At 46.9% G+C, this 15,000-nt stretch overlaps 2 protein-coding genes across 2 annotated transcripts in view; one reads left to right on the top strand and one right to left on the bottom strand.

The window, feature by feature from the left end:
* The window catches only part of LOC138635332 (CDP-diacylglycerol--serine O-phosphatidyltransferase), a 4,970-nt gene extending 4,910 nt beyond the window's left edge, over positions 1–60 (bottom strand). Inside the window, exon 1 of the mRNA XM_069722751.1 lies at positions 53–60. Coding sequence (XP_069578852.1) covers positions 53–60 — 8 coding nt within the window. The remainder of the gene's footprint in view (positions 1–52) is intronic.
* Positions 61–2,619: 2,559 nt separating this feature from the next.
* LOC138635329 (ubiquitin carboxyl-terminal hydrolase 32-like) overlaps positions 2,620–15,000 on the top strand; it is a 20,525-nt gene continuing 8,144 nt past the window's right edge. The window contains exon 1 of the mRNA XM_069722750.1: positions 2,620–2,862. Within this exon, the coding sequence (XP_069578851.1) occupies positions 2,805–2,862 (58 nt within the window). The 5' untranslated portion in view covers positions 2,620–2,804. The remainder of the gene's footprint in view (positions 2,863–15,000) is intronic.

The raw sequence follows: 15,000 nt of genomic DNA, 5'->3' as shown, positions 1-15,000 counted from the left end.
AGTCCGGTCTTAAATTTAGAGATTTTACAATCTCGTGGTCCATTGTTTTTACACAGCCATTCGGGTTTTTTCTGGCCGTTGTACCTGTTGGTGGAATAAAATAAAAGGAAATATCTTACCAATTAAACGGTAGTAAATAAAAAGCTATACGCAGGAGTCATTTATTCAACCAACAAAACCAAATACATTTTGAGTTGACGTGTTTACCGCGCAGGTGACGACCGCCTTTAAATTCACATATTTCTGAATGGAGTTTGGCGTCCTGCTACACCGTAACAGAGAGAGGCAGAGAGCCGCCGGTACCACCACACGAAGCGGGACGAAGGAGCACCTCCACACACCATCCATCTGATCAATCACACACCATCCATCTGATCAATCACACACCATCCATCTGATCAATCACACACCATCCATCTGATCAATCACACACCATCCATCTGATCAATCACACACCATGCATCTGATCAATCACACACCATCCATCTGATCAATCACACACACCATCCATCTGATCAATCACACACCATCCATCTGATCAATCACACACACCATCCACCTGATCAATCACACACCATCCATCTGATCAATCACACACCATCCATCTGATCAATCACACACCATCCATCTGATCAATCACACACACCATCCATCTGATCAATCACACACACCATCCACCTGATCAATCACACACACCATCCATCTGATCAATCACACACACCATCCACCTGATCAATCACACACACCATCCATCTGATCAATCACACACACCATCCACCATCCATCCAATCACACACCATCCATCTGATCAATCACACACACCATCCATCTGATCAATCACACACCATCCATCTGATCAATCACACACACCATCCATCTGATCAATCACACACACATCCATCTGATCAATCACACACCATCCATCTGATCAATCACACACACCATCCATCTGATCAATCACACACACCATCCATCTGATCAATCACACACCATCCATCTGATCAATCACACACCATCCATCTGATCAATCACACACACCATCCATCTGATCAATCACACACACCATCCATCTGATCAATCACACACACATCCATCTGATCAATCACACACCCATCCATCTGACACACCACACCATCCATCTGATCAATCACACACACAATCACACACATCTGATCATCCACACACCATCTGATCAATCACACACCCATCCATCTGATCAATCACACACACATCCATCTGATCAATCACACACACATCCATGATCAATCACACACACCACCATGATCAATCACACACCCATCCATCTGATCAATCACACACACCATCTGATCAATCACACACCATCTGATCAATCACACACACATCCATCTGATCAATCACACACACCATCCATCTGATCAATCACACACACATCCATCTGATCAATCACACACCATCCATCTGATCAATCACACACCATCCATCTGATCAATCACACACCACACACCATCCATCCAATCACACACCATCCATCTGATCAATCACACACCATCCACTGACACACACCATCCATCAATCATCCAATCACACACACACATCCATCTGATCAATCACACACCACCATCAATCACACACACCATCCATCTGATCAATCACACACACCATCCACACACCATCCACCTGATCAATCACACACACATCCATCTGATCAATCACACACACCATCCATCTGATCAATCACACACACCATCCACCTGATCAATCACACACACCATCCACACACACCATCCACCTGATCACCATCACACACACACACACCATCCATCTGATCAATCACACACACATCCATCTGATCAATCACACACCAGCCACCTGATCAATCACACACACCATCCATCTGATCAATCACACACCATCATCCACCACACCATGATCAATCACACACCATCCACACCATGATCAATCACACACACCATCCACCTGATCAATCACACACACCACACACACCATCCATCTGATCAATCACACACACCATCCACCTGATCAATCACACACACCATCCATCTGATCAATCACACACACCATCCATCTGATCAATCACACACACCATCCATCTGATCAATCACACACACCATCCATCTGATCAATCACACACACCATCCACCTGATCAATCACACACACCATCCATCTGATCAGTCCAACGTCCTTCACTTCAGGACCGTGCCTCCGTCCCTCGCCTCCAGCCTTGGTTCCTACGCACCACTAGAGGTCGCTGTGATAAATGTTGACTCGTGCTATTTTGCAGCGTCGCCACAGGGTGGCGCTCCTCGCGCTGTCTTCCCAGTCAGATACACTGACACTGACAGCTCGGGATGACAACGCTAACCGAGTGAAAGTACATTTTTCGTTGTTTTGCAAAGATCAGACGTAAAAAACCCACTTCATGTTCGTGACTGTCGTGGAAATAAACCCACTTCATGTTCGTGACTGTCGTGGAAATAAACCCACTTCATGTTCGTGACTGTCGTGGAAATAAACCCACTTCATGTTCGTGACTGTCGTGGAAATAAACCCACTTCCGGCCGTGAGTCCCGGTTGGTGTTGACAACCGTTCGAGGCGCTGATCAACTGACCGGGACGAGTCCGGTCATGTGACCGAATGGAGGCGTCGCTGAAAACATTCACCCGTTCACCGCGCACACACACACGCACACACACACACACACCGCCAGGAACCCATTTCACAATAAACGGATAAAGACCCACTCTGGATGAACGCGGCTCGTCTCGTGTATTTCCGCCCACCACCGTGACATGAGGGAACATGGGGGCCAAAGAGTCGAGGATCGGGTTCCTGTCGTACGACGAGGCCGTGAAGAGAGGTGAGCTGAGCGCTAGCTCCGGCTAACTGTCAGTACAAAGGAGGACGGGACATCTGACGGTTTAAGAGGGACTCGCTGGTTGTCCTCGGTGGACGTCCGTCACAGGGCGACACGCGGCCTCCACGGGAGGGCGAGCACACGTTCATTAATTCGGCATCGAAATCGTTGCAAATCTGCCTTTATTTTTTTGGACACACGTGTAATTGATCAGTTTCGCCATGTCTGTTTTCCGCAGTCGTCTGCCCCTCGGAAGACTCCACTTCGAGGCTGCAGCGGAACAGCGTTTCCCGATAATGAAAGCTTAAATACACGAGTTCAGTGATCGTTGTGGTTATTGTGTCCACTCCGATTGGACTTATTATTCCTCGAAATATCGAAATGGCGTCGAGTGTTGTTTAATGTCTCGTGTGTGTTTACTTATAAGCAAGGTCATGTTAAATGGACAGATTGTTGGACGGGGCTCGGTGTGACGTCCTCCGCTGCTTGCGGGGCTCCTGTTGGCTACCGGAGGGCTGGCTGGACCTGGTCACAGAAACACCGTTCAGGCTCCTTGAATGTTGTCTAAGTTCTCCTGACAGCCAGGAGGGCCAGGAGGGGAGGGCCACGGAGGGCCAGGAGGGGAGGCCCACGGAGGGGAGGGCCACGGAGGGGAGTGCCATGGAGGGCCAGGAGGAGAGGGCCACGGAGGGCCAAGAGGGGAGGGCCAGGAGGGGAGGGCCACGGAGGGCCAGGAGGGGAGGGCCAGGGAGGGCCACGGAGGGGAGGGCCACGGAGGGGAGGGCGAGGGAGGGCCAGGAGGGGAGGGCCACGGAGGGTCAGGAGGAGAGGGCCACGGAGGGGAGGGCCAGGAGGAGAGGGCCACGGAGGAGAGGGCCACGGAGGGCCAGGAGGAGGGGGCCACGGAGGAGAGGGCCACGGAGGGCCAGGGAGGGCCAGGAGGGCCAGGAGGGCCAGGAGGGGAGGGCCACAGAGGGGAGGGCCACGGAGGGCCACAGAGGGGAGGGCCAGGGAGGGCCACAGAGGGCCAGGAGGGCCAGGAGGGGAGGGCCACAGAGGGGAGGGCCAGGGAGGGCCACGGAGGGCCAGGAGGGCCAGGAGGGCCAGGAGGGGAGGGCCACAGAGGGGAGGGCCAGGGAGGGCCACGGAGGGCCAGGAGGGCCACAGAGGGGAGGGCCAGGAGGGGAGGGCCACGGAGGGCCAGGAGGGCCAGGAGGGCCACAGAGGGGAGGGCCACGGAGGGCCAGGAGGGCCAGGAGGGCCAGGAGGGGTGGGCCACAGAGGGGAGGGCCAGGGAGGGCCACGGAGGGCCAGGAGGGCCACAGAGCTGTTGATCGGCTCGGTAACAGCTCTGCCCGTGCAGCCGCTCGGCTGTTCGCTGGCTTCCAGCTGCGGTTCCGAGATGCCTCCAGACCTGGTGCTGGAGGACTGTCGGGTCAACACGAGCTGGATGTGTAGTCGGAACAACAAACCGATGTTCTGTCGTTGCAGCTGGTCTCTTCAAGAAGGAGCGTGTGGGGCTTTTTAACACTGAAAAACGTAAACAAACCGGGTCTGACAGGCCTGTCTGCATGGGACGGTCCTGGTTCTGGTTCTGGATCGGGTTGTATGGGCAGGAGTAAGTCAGCAGTAATTGCATGCTGTTAGTGTTGCTGCACTTCTTATGTAAGATGTGGGTGAACATTTATCAGGAAGCACATTAGAGATCTTGTTGCACTTTGCTCCGCCGGGTTGGCAGCAGCTGAACTTTGTCTGTGGATTTCAGGCTGTAACACATTCATCCGGGACGGTGCCATAACTTCACCGGGCTGCCACCGTAAACTTGGACTGACATTTGCCTTGCATTGACATTTAAAGTCCATTTTGTTTTAAGTTATAGGATTCTTAAATTTCAGCCAATATTTGGACGAGCCTTCGTCCTTGTGTCGCTTTCTGTCTTTCCGCTATCAAATCCTTGTGTGGTGGTTGTGACGTTCCTCGAGCTGGTTGCCATTCTCACTCTGATGGTCACGTGTGAAAGACACACACACACACACACACACACACACACACACACACACACACACACACACACACACACACACACACACACACACACACACACACACACACACACACACGCGGTGGAATTACCCAGCCATCCAGCCTTATCTGACCAGTCACATGGCAGCATTCCTGATTCCCACAGCAGGCTTGACTGCAGCAATTATGGGTTCAGTTTTCGTAGAAGCTCGACTCTGCCAGCTCACCAGCAGCGAGATGATCTGGGAGCATCCTGTCGGAGCGGTCCAGCTTCAACGTGTTCCTCCAGGATCGTTCCTCGCTGCCGTCCGGAGCGTTCACTCCAGCAGGAGTGTGCAGGCTTGATGTTTCACTTTAGCTCACATGCACTTTAAACAGCTCACATGCACTTTAAACAGCTCACATGCACTTTTAAACAGCTCACATGCACTTTAAACAGCCCACATGCACTTTATGCACTTTAAACAGCTCACATGCACTTTAAACAGCTCACATGCACTTTAAACAGCTCACATGCACTTTTAAACAGCTCACATGCACTTTAAACAGCTCACACGCACTTTAAACAGCTCACATGCACTTTAAACAGCCCACATGCACTTTATGCACTTTAAACAGCTCACATGCACTTTAAACAGCCCACATGCACTTTATGCACTTTAAACAGCTCACATGCACTTTAAACAGCTCACATGCACTTTAAACAGCTCACATGCACTTTTAAACAGCTCACATGCACTTTAAACAGCCCACATGCACTTTATGCACTTTAAATAGCTCACATGCACTTTAAACAGCTCACATGCACTTTAAACAGCTCACATGCACTTTTAAACAGCTCACATGCACTTTAAACAGCTCACACGCACTTTAAACAGCTCACATGCACTTTAAACAGCCCACATGCACTTTATGCACTTTAAACAGCCCACATGCACTTTATGCACTTTAAACAGCTCACATGCACTTTAAACAGCCCACATGCACTTTATGCACTTTAAACAGCTCACATGCACTTTAAACAGCTCACACGCACTTTATGCACTTTAAACAGCTCACATGCACTTTAAATAGCTCACATGCACTTTAAACAGCTCACATGCACTTTAAACAGCTCACATGCACTTTTAAACAGCTCACATGCACTTTAAACAGCTCACACGCACTTTAAACAGCTCACATGCACTTTAAACAGCCCACATGCACTTTATGCACTTTAAACAGCCCACATGCACTTTATGCACTTTAAACAGCTCACATGCACTTTAAACAGCCCACATGCACTTTATGCACTTTAAACAGCTCACATGCACTTTAAACAGCTCACACGCACTTTATGCACTTTAAACAGCTCACATGCACTTTAAACAGCTCACATGCACTTTATGCACTTTAAACAGCTCACATGCACTTTAAACAGCTCACACACACTTTAAACAGCTCACACGCACTTTAAACAGCTCACATGCACTTTAAACAGCTCACATGCACTTTATGCACTTTAAACAGCTCACATGCACTTTAAACAGCTCACACACACTTTAAACAGCTCACACGCACTTTAAACAGCTCACATGCAAACGATCACATTCTGGAAATAGAACAAACTTGGATCAGTGCTGGACACATTAATGCATTATAAATATGAGTAGTTGAATATATAAAGAAGCTGCCAATCAGAGCAGAGATTAAGAATCAGCGAACATATCGAGGTCCAGAGAGGGCCCGGTTTGATGAGCAGTACTCTAAATTAGACAAAACTCATTGAAGAAGAAGTTCATGGTTCAAGACTGCACACACACAGAGAGGTTATCTGAAGTCCAAACATCCAGACAGCCGGGTTGTTTGAGGCAGCGAACATGCTGGGAGAGGAGCAGTGGTTCCTGCCTGGAGGTCCTGGTTCAATGGCACAGTCTGGAAATGCTGTAACATCATCATCGCCCTGCACAGCAGCTCACTGAGCTCATTATGGCCCTGGAGGTACCAAGTGATAGAAAATCTGGACTATATTATATTATATTATTACTTTGGCTTATTGTAAAATGATCCTTAATGATCCCCTCCAGACAGCTTTTAAGATGTTTGGAAAATACTGCACTATGAATCATCATTTTTGTGTCTGATGGTTTTTCACAAAAACATGAGTTACAAAACTCCATAAATTGACTCTTTTTTTTAAGCATCTCTTTATTAACTTTTATAATAAGAGGAGCAACATAAACAACAACAATAAAACATACGCAGTTTGAACATGTGCTGTTGACACACCAATGAAATGAAATTTAAAAAGATAATCTAATTAAATGAAAATTAGAAAATGGAAGAAATTAATTAATAAATATAAATAAAATAAGTATTCAGGATTTATCTTAGTTCATCACTCCATACATTGTATTATACCTCATTATGTTCCAAAAAATTGTAAAGGACTTCTTCTCAGAGCTCCTTAAAATGAGATTTTTTTTCACTTTCATCGGACACCCAGCAGATAAAGTGAAAACTGGTTTTAAATGTCCTACACACGAAGCTCCAACATTCAACTCCAGGAACAACAAGACAAACTCACGTGTGAGTGGACGAGCACTTTAAGTGTTGAGCAACAAGGTTCATGTTTAATGTCATCTCCTTTTTAAAAGGCAGCAGCTGACCGTGTCTCTGGCATAACGTCCTGATATCATATCAGTACGGTGATCCGAGACGGAAAGTGTCTCAGATTTTGCAATATTTTGGATGTCCTGATATCATGATGGAGTCTAATTGTCGTCTTTTCCTGGTTTTAAAGGCTTCCTATCTGCAGACTGTGTTCAGTGAACAGGACTGTGTCCTTCCTGGAGGTGTCGACTCTCCTCCTCAGACTGTTGTTGGAACATAATATGCTCACAGAAATCTTACTTCAAAGATCTTTACCTAGAAATACATCAATACAAACCAGAGAACTAATAGAGGAGCACACAGCGAGTAAAGTTAGGACCTGCTGTAATCTGTAGTTCCAGATGTAACGTATCAGCAGGATATCACACCGACACTCTGGAGCTCCTTCACAATAAAAGCCTTTTTAACTGAACTGCAACAGCAGAACGTTCAGTCACTGAGTGAATAAGAGAGGAAGTTACACCATTGGTTGGCTGGATGCCACGACTTCCTGTATACATTTTAAATGAAAAGTTACACACACACACACACACACACACACACACACACACACACACACACACACACACACACACACACACACACACACACACGTATCTGTCTGTGAAGGGAAACGTCCGACTGTCCTTCAGAATCGGACTCCCCTCTAGTTGTTCGAGGATCCGTCTGAACGTCTGCGGTCGACCACCGTATCGTCCGGTGATGCAACACCGGCGGTCGTCCGTGTTTCTCTGCCTCCGAGCGGCGTGACGTCAGGATGCCAGCAGCCCGGCCGATGACCCGCTGCTTTGCATGGTGACCTGAGCTGCGTGGTTTTGTGATGGTTAATTTGATTACAGCAGCCACACAGACTTCCAGTATGTGGGCTCCTGTTTTGGTTGTTTGAATTTGCATGGCAGCTTACTGTATCCTGAGAGCACATCTGACCTCCGACTGAAACATGAAAACGTGACTCAACCATGCAGTGCCGGTTCTTGTCTTGGGAAACACGTCGTCGTAGATTATAACTGGAGTATTGACTTGTGTTTGATAAAACTAATGAGGAAGTTCAGCAGGCTCCTGATCGGTGAGCTGCTCAGTCATTTCACTCCCTGACTTCCTCCAACTGGTTTACTGTAAACCAGCAGCACACACAGTCTGAAGCCTTTTGAAAGGTGTGCTGTCTCTTCTGCATTTCCTGCTGTACAGCAATACAACAATACAACGCACTGAGCTGCACCGCTCACTGTACATCTGCTCTAACAGCAGCAGCTGAGTCCAGTTTCAGTATTACATGTTTGTCAATCAAATAACTGCAGTTCGTGGTTTGATAACATTTTATTTTACACAAAGCCAGGATTAAACTCTCTAATTAAACCTGAATATTTTCTAATCTTTATCATGAAGCTCATTTTTCAGGTTTATTTTTCCATCAAGTTATTGGTGACTAAATGTTCAAAGGTTTGTTTTAGAGCAGTGTGTCTAAGAAACAGATGACGCAACATTAAACTGGATCCAAAATGAAACCATCTTTCAGAATATAAGAGGTCACAGTCTTCATTTTAAATCTCTGGTATGCCAGTTTCAGATGTGCAGCAGCACGATGCTGATGTTACGTTACCATCTGAATAAAAGAGGAAATCAACCGCAGAAGAAAAATGGACCGCTGGTCCAAAGACAACACTGATCCCATCCCGTCCTCCATCGCTGATATCAGCTGTTTCTCTTCAGGTGCCTTTTCATATCGTTTGTGTTGAAAGTAACTTTGAGGTGTTAAATTCATGTTCATATTTGACCTGTTTGATGATCCAAAGTGTTTCATTCAAACTGAAACTTTCTGAAAACGTTCTCCTGCTGTTTTAAAAGGTTTTGTTTGTAGCTGTAGTTTAATGTTCGTTTACCATTAGTTTACTGTGTTTAAACCCGGCGGTTGTCTGTGTTCCTGCGTGTCACCACAGTTGCTATGGTAACGGGGAGAGGACCCAGGCAGAGGGCGGTCCCACAAAAGTCCCACAAAACAGAGTTATAGGAATTTAAAAGGTTCTAGGTTTCCCCGGTGAGGACACAGAAAAAGGGGGAACTTCCTCCCCCCGATGTCAGAACTGAGAAATAGTTCCTGCGGTCTGAAAACACTGACTGTAGCTCAGTTTCGGTTGTAAGAAGTTATGCCCAGAACCAGAACCAAGGCCGGGCATTAAGTGGGTTTATTTGAACTGATACCAGTTGGTCCAGATTGGCCCAGAACCTCAGAACTGGCTCGCTTCTCTGTCTATAATCATTAAAGTCTTTTTTCAAAGCTGACATTTGGACGTGTTATCGTAGCTAAAATACACCAGGGGCGTAGTGCTGTTTGTCTGATGTTTCAGTGTGTTTCTAAGGTGGTGTAACCTGTTCCTACAGTGGCAGGTTCACTTCCAATCATCAACAGTGTGTCCAGTCATTTTGATTTAATAAAGTCAACAATACAGTCTTACAATCTTCAACATTTGTCCTGGTTTATTAATCTGAAATGTTATCGAATTCTGCAAATGTTTCAGAATAAAAGCCTTGTTCAGAAAGGAAAGGTGTCTTCTGAAATGATAGAAGGCTTTTAATTTGAAACGGGCACAGGAAGTGTTGAGTTTGTGTTAGCAGTGTAATGCAGTAATTTGAATAGAGCAGATCAAGAGAACGGCAAACATTTAGATCCGAAGCGTTGTTGTGGGGCGCTGCAGCTGCAGTACACCACAACACCAGCAGGTGTCACTAATAGCAACAACACAGCACCAGCTCTTTGGGAGTCTTCAGTATTAGTTGCAAATTTAATACCAAAAATAATAAATAAATTAAACGAATGGATTTCAATGTAAACTTGTATTTGAATAAAGGCTGAACGCTCAGTATTCCCAATGTTATATTTTAATGTTAATGTCATTTTAAGGACAGTATTATGAGCAGCCTACAACTCATGTCATTGACGACATCAGTCTAATCAGAATAACCTGAGTTGCTATGGAAACACAAACAAGGTCATGTTAGCCACTAAATTGCGAGCGCTGTGTGTGACTTGTCGCTTCAACAGGTCCACGAACGGCAACGGGAGTGTTTCAGGTTCTCGTTGATATCCAGGGAAGTGAAATGTTAGCGGTGCTTTCTGGCTTCTGTTTGGTTTCAACTCGCCTCTGGTCATCTGACTCAAACACCAAGTATCTCCAAACTGTTGTTGTGTGTGTTGTTTTATGGAGGTATCTCCAGTGGTTAGTCCGGTGTGCGGCAGCTTCACTGCCTCCCACACATCAACCGCCACCTTTTCAGACTTGCTGTGGACCTGGTGATGGTGATGACATCCCCGGTTAGTAATAACATTAAGAAGATGATTCACATCAGTAACCAGAGACGGAACAGCCATCATTTGTTTTAGCATTTCAGCCTGCTGTCAAAGAAAGTTCAGTAGAGCAGGTTAGATACCGGTCTGTAAAATAAGAATAATTAGTTTGAATGTCTCTTAAAAGGTGTGCCTGCATCCAGTTGTTGTTGTTGTTGTTGTTGTTGTTTAAGAAAACAGCATATGCTGAACAGCGGGGTTGATACCGTCTTTATGAGGGTTTGTTGAATACAGTGATGATTGGCTCTGAAAATACAAATAAGATATTGTTGTTTTATGTTGTTTTCCTCCTCAGCGTCATGCTGGATGTGTGATGTCATGACTGCAGGTGAAGTGAGCTGTTCAGGAACGCCGCCTGTGTGTGTGTGTGTGTGTGTGTGTGTGTGTGTGTGTGTGTGTGTGTGTGTGTGTGTGTGTGTGTGTGTGTGTGTAGAAATCTGCCCATTGTTTGCTGTGAATGGGATGGTAGCTGTTGCACTTAATGCAGCCAGTGTCCAGAATCCAGTCGTTGCAGCACAGCAGCACAGAACTCTCAGTGTTCTCCTTCATGTGAACCAGCTCTGTTTTTCTTCCCTATTCATCCGTCTAATTGCAGCAACTTTTCCTATTATCCAGCAGTGCCGTTCTGTCACCGGTGGAGTCGAACACGTCTTGTTCACTCCCTGAATGTTTCCTGTGTTTATTGTCGAGGCCATGATACCTGTGATGTGTTCAAATGCATCTGTATTTATGATCAACAGTCTAAAATCAAAGATATTCATTTTACAAACCAAGAGAAACACTCATGTGAGGAGAAACTTTGCTATTTCTGCTTCATAAATGACTTCAGTGATCAACAGATTAATAAAACAGTTTAAGATACACAGTCTGTTATTTAACAATTAACTGATCGATTCTTTCAGTCTGATTGAACCTGCCGGCATTGTTTTTGTGGCGTTTGGTTTTGCCACGGCGTCGTCTCTAAAACATGATTGTTGGTCCTGTTTGATGTTGAGAGCTTCTGAACAGGGAGTCAAGGACATTTTTCTATCTTCATCCTTTTATAATTTTATATTTCCTTTTATTTTTGTGAATCAGTCAAATCAAACAAAGAGAAAGCCTTTCAAGTCTGAACCCGCTTTAATCTGTAGTTCTTGGGAACAGTGTTTGCATGTAGATATTTGTTTTACGGGTATGTATCATAATTATACAGATCCTTGTTTTTGTTCTGTGGTCATTGGGACACAGTCAGGTTTTTCTTGTTTTGGTTTTGGTGACTGCACGTTAAAGTAATGATGCTTCATTGAACTTAACATTATATTTAGGGATCTTTCTTACTGCATGCTTTTGTACAGAAGTTTATTTTATTCACGCAAGAAAAATAATTGGTGACTTTACTGCATAAATGATCTCATGATGGTCTTATAATTACCAGAAAAGCTCTCATAATGTGGGTGTGACAGTCAGAAGGAAAAGCTGGACATCATCAGACTTGTTGAGAGGTGGAGACATCGTGATGCTGCCAGATTAATGTCTGCTTTACAAAGTTGAATCAACTGTTAGCAGCTCCTGTTTAAAACGATCCGCTGGAGGACTGATACTGATCAAATCTGAAAAGCGCCGTTTTCTCAGGCAGCTTCTGAAGTGAGTCTCTGCAGAGTGAGTTACCTGCTGGGCGGCTGCTTCACCCTCATTCTTCTATCTCACATGTTTGTTTCCATTTTTACATGAACAGTTCCCTCCTGCTACGAGATGAGGCCTCCATGATCTTTTCTTTTTGCAGTACATTTCTGTCATTTGGAGATCACACGTGTATTCAGTGTTCTTCTGTCTGCGTTTACGGACACGCACACACGCATGTGTCGGTCTGTCAGTCATCTCTTTCATGTTCTGCCATCTTTTTTTTCACTTGTATTTTGGTTTTTCAAGCTTGTAACATATAACAGAATAAAATACAATTTAGAACAAAAACAGGCCATTCATAATAGTTCAAATACTCATTTATCAAAAACAGTCTCTTTCTGTCCAACATAGATGTGCACCTCTGTTGATTTCATCAACAACTTGTAAAATCCTAAAAATCCTGATGTGGTGAAGCAGATGTTGCAGCAGGGAAGGATGTCTGTCCAGGAGGGACTTCAGTGTTTTACTCTCTGATGTGAAACACTAGTTTAAGATGAATTGTAATTATAGCCAGAGTCACTTTGTGCGTACATTTAGCCTCAGACTGTAAATAGAGGACAGTAGCGATCTGTGGAGAGGTGGCCGGGCTGATGGATGGCCGCTCCGCTGACCCGTCAGCAGGCTGTCTGCTGAGCAGCGTGTCGGTGTGGAGAAGAGGGAGCTCGGGGTCCAGTGGAGGGAAGGTGCAGCCTGCAGGATCCATAATGAGCCCTTCAGCGCCACCACTGGACCTCATGCTGATTTATGAGGCCACAACACACTCACATGCATCCTGATTCACAGTGAGTGGATGAACTAGGCTGCCTGCCCATCATCATCATCATCATCATCATCACATCAGCTGATATTTACCAACATGCTATGCTTCACCTTCATATCAGGAGTGTGTATGAGAGCCACCGGGTCTGGACCTTCCCACAGTGACTATCTGTAGAACCAGCAAGCTGACTGCCTTAATGAGCTCAATATTTATAAAGCTCTTTAGAGAATGTGTCATATAGTCGCAGCTGTGATGGAACTGAAATGGAAACCAAATGTGATAATCAATCAAAACAATAAAGTTTCTGTCATCAGATGTCACTGCTCATTTCCTGCTCTGAGGGGCTCCATCACCATCGCCGCAGTTACACACGTTTTTTTAAGCTGTGGTACGTGCATGACATCGATTTCACCGTGGACCTGAAACTGAAAATGAGCAAGAAACTGGCGTTTTTATCATGATGTTGGAGAAGCCTGTTGCCATGGCGCCACAGTTCAGGTGGTTTCCAGCGAGTGTTGTCATGTTTACATCCCAGTAGAAGTCTGTGCTGACAGTCTGACCCTGAGGGACGAATTCAAGGTGCACAGCATGTTGGTCCTGACCGGCTGCAGCTCGTTTAGTCCTGTATCGTGAGGTCCGTGAGGACACGCCCCCCGGCTCGTTGCGTCCTGTATCGTGAGGTCCGTGAGGACACGCCCCCCGGCTCGTTTCGTCCTGTATCGTGAGGTCCGTGAGGACACGCCCCCCGGCTCGTTTCGTCCTGTATCGTGAGGTCCGTGAGGACACGCCCCCCGGCTCGTTTCGTCCTGTATCGTGAGGTCCGTGAGGACACGCCCCCCGGCTCGTTGCGTCCTGTATCGTGAGGTCCGTGAGGACACGCCCCCCGGCTCGTTGCGTCCTGTATCGTGAGGTCCGTGAGGACACGCCCCCCCGGCTCGTTTCGTCCTGTATCGTGAGGTCCGTGAGGACACGCCCCCCGGCTCGTTTCGTCCTGTATCGTGAGGTCCGTGAGGACACGCCCCCCGGCTCGTTTCGTCCTGTATCGTGAGGTCCGTGAGGACACGCCCCCCGGCTCGTTGCGTCCTGTATCGTGAGGTCCGTGAGGACACGCCCCCCGGCTCGTTTCGTCCTGTATCGTGAGGTCCGTGAGGACACGCCCCCCGGCTCGTTTCGTCCTGTATCGTGAGGTCCGTGAGGACACGCCCCCCGGCTCGTTGCGTCCTGTATCGTGAGGTCCGTGAGGACACGCCCCCGGCTCGTTTCGTCCTGTATCGTGAGGTCCGTGAGGACACGCCCCCCGGCTCGTTTCGTCCTGTATCGTGAGGTCCGTGAGGACACGCCCCCCGGCTCGTTGCGTCCTGTATCGTGAGGTCCGTGAGGACACGCCCCCCGGCTCGTTTCGTCCTGTATCGTGAGGTCCGTGAGGACACGCCCCCCGGCTCGTTTCGTCCTGTATCGTGAGGTCCGTGAGGACACGCCCCCCGGCTCGTTGCGTCCTGGAGCTTTTCAAGGCGCTCTGTTATCGATTTCCTGAGTTTGATGCTTTATTTGTACTTTCAGGTGGTGAAATAGTAAATGTTGATGTTTCCGTGGTAACAGGTGGGCTGATGGTGATCCACTGACATAGTTGTGAATTCTTACCAGCGAGGTTTCCTCTTTGTCTTCGCCAGTTTAAAGCTGAAACACATTCATGTTTTTTTGT

The sequence above is a fragment of the Brachyistius frenatus genome, unplaced genomic scaffold (genome assembly GCF_029030835.1).
Source record: "Brachyistius frenatus isolate BFR_SWC_R1_liver_20210118 unplaced genomic scaffold, ASM2903083v1 Contig_303, whole genome shotgun sequence".
Lineage (NCBI taxonomy): Eukaryota > Metazoa > Chordata > Actinopteri > Embiotocidae > Brachyistius > Brachyistius frenatus.
This window is presented reverse-complemented; position numbering and strand designations above follow the sequence as displayed.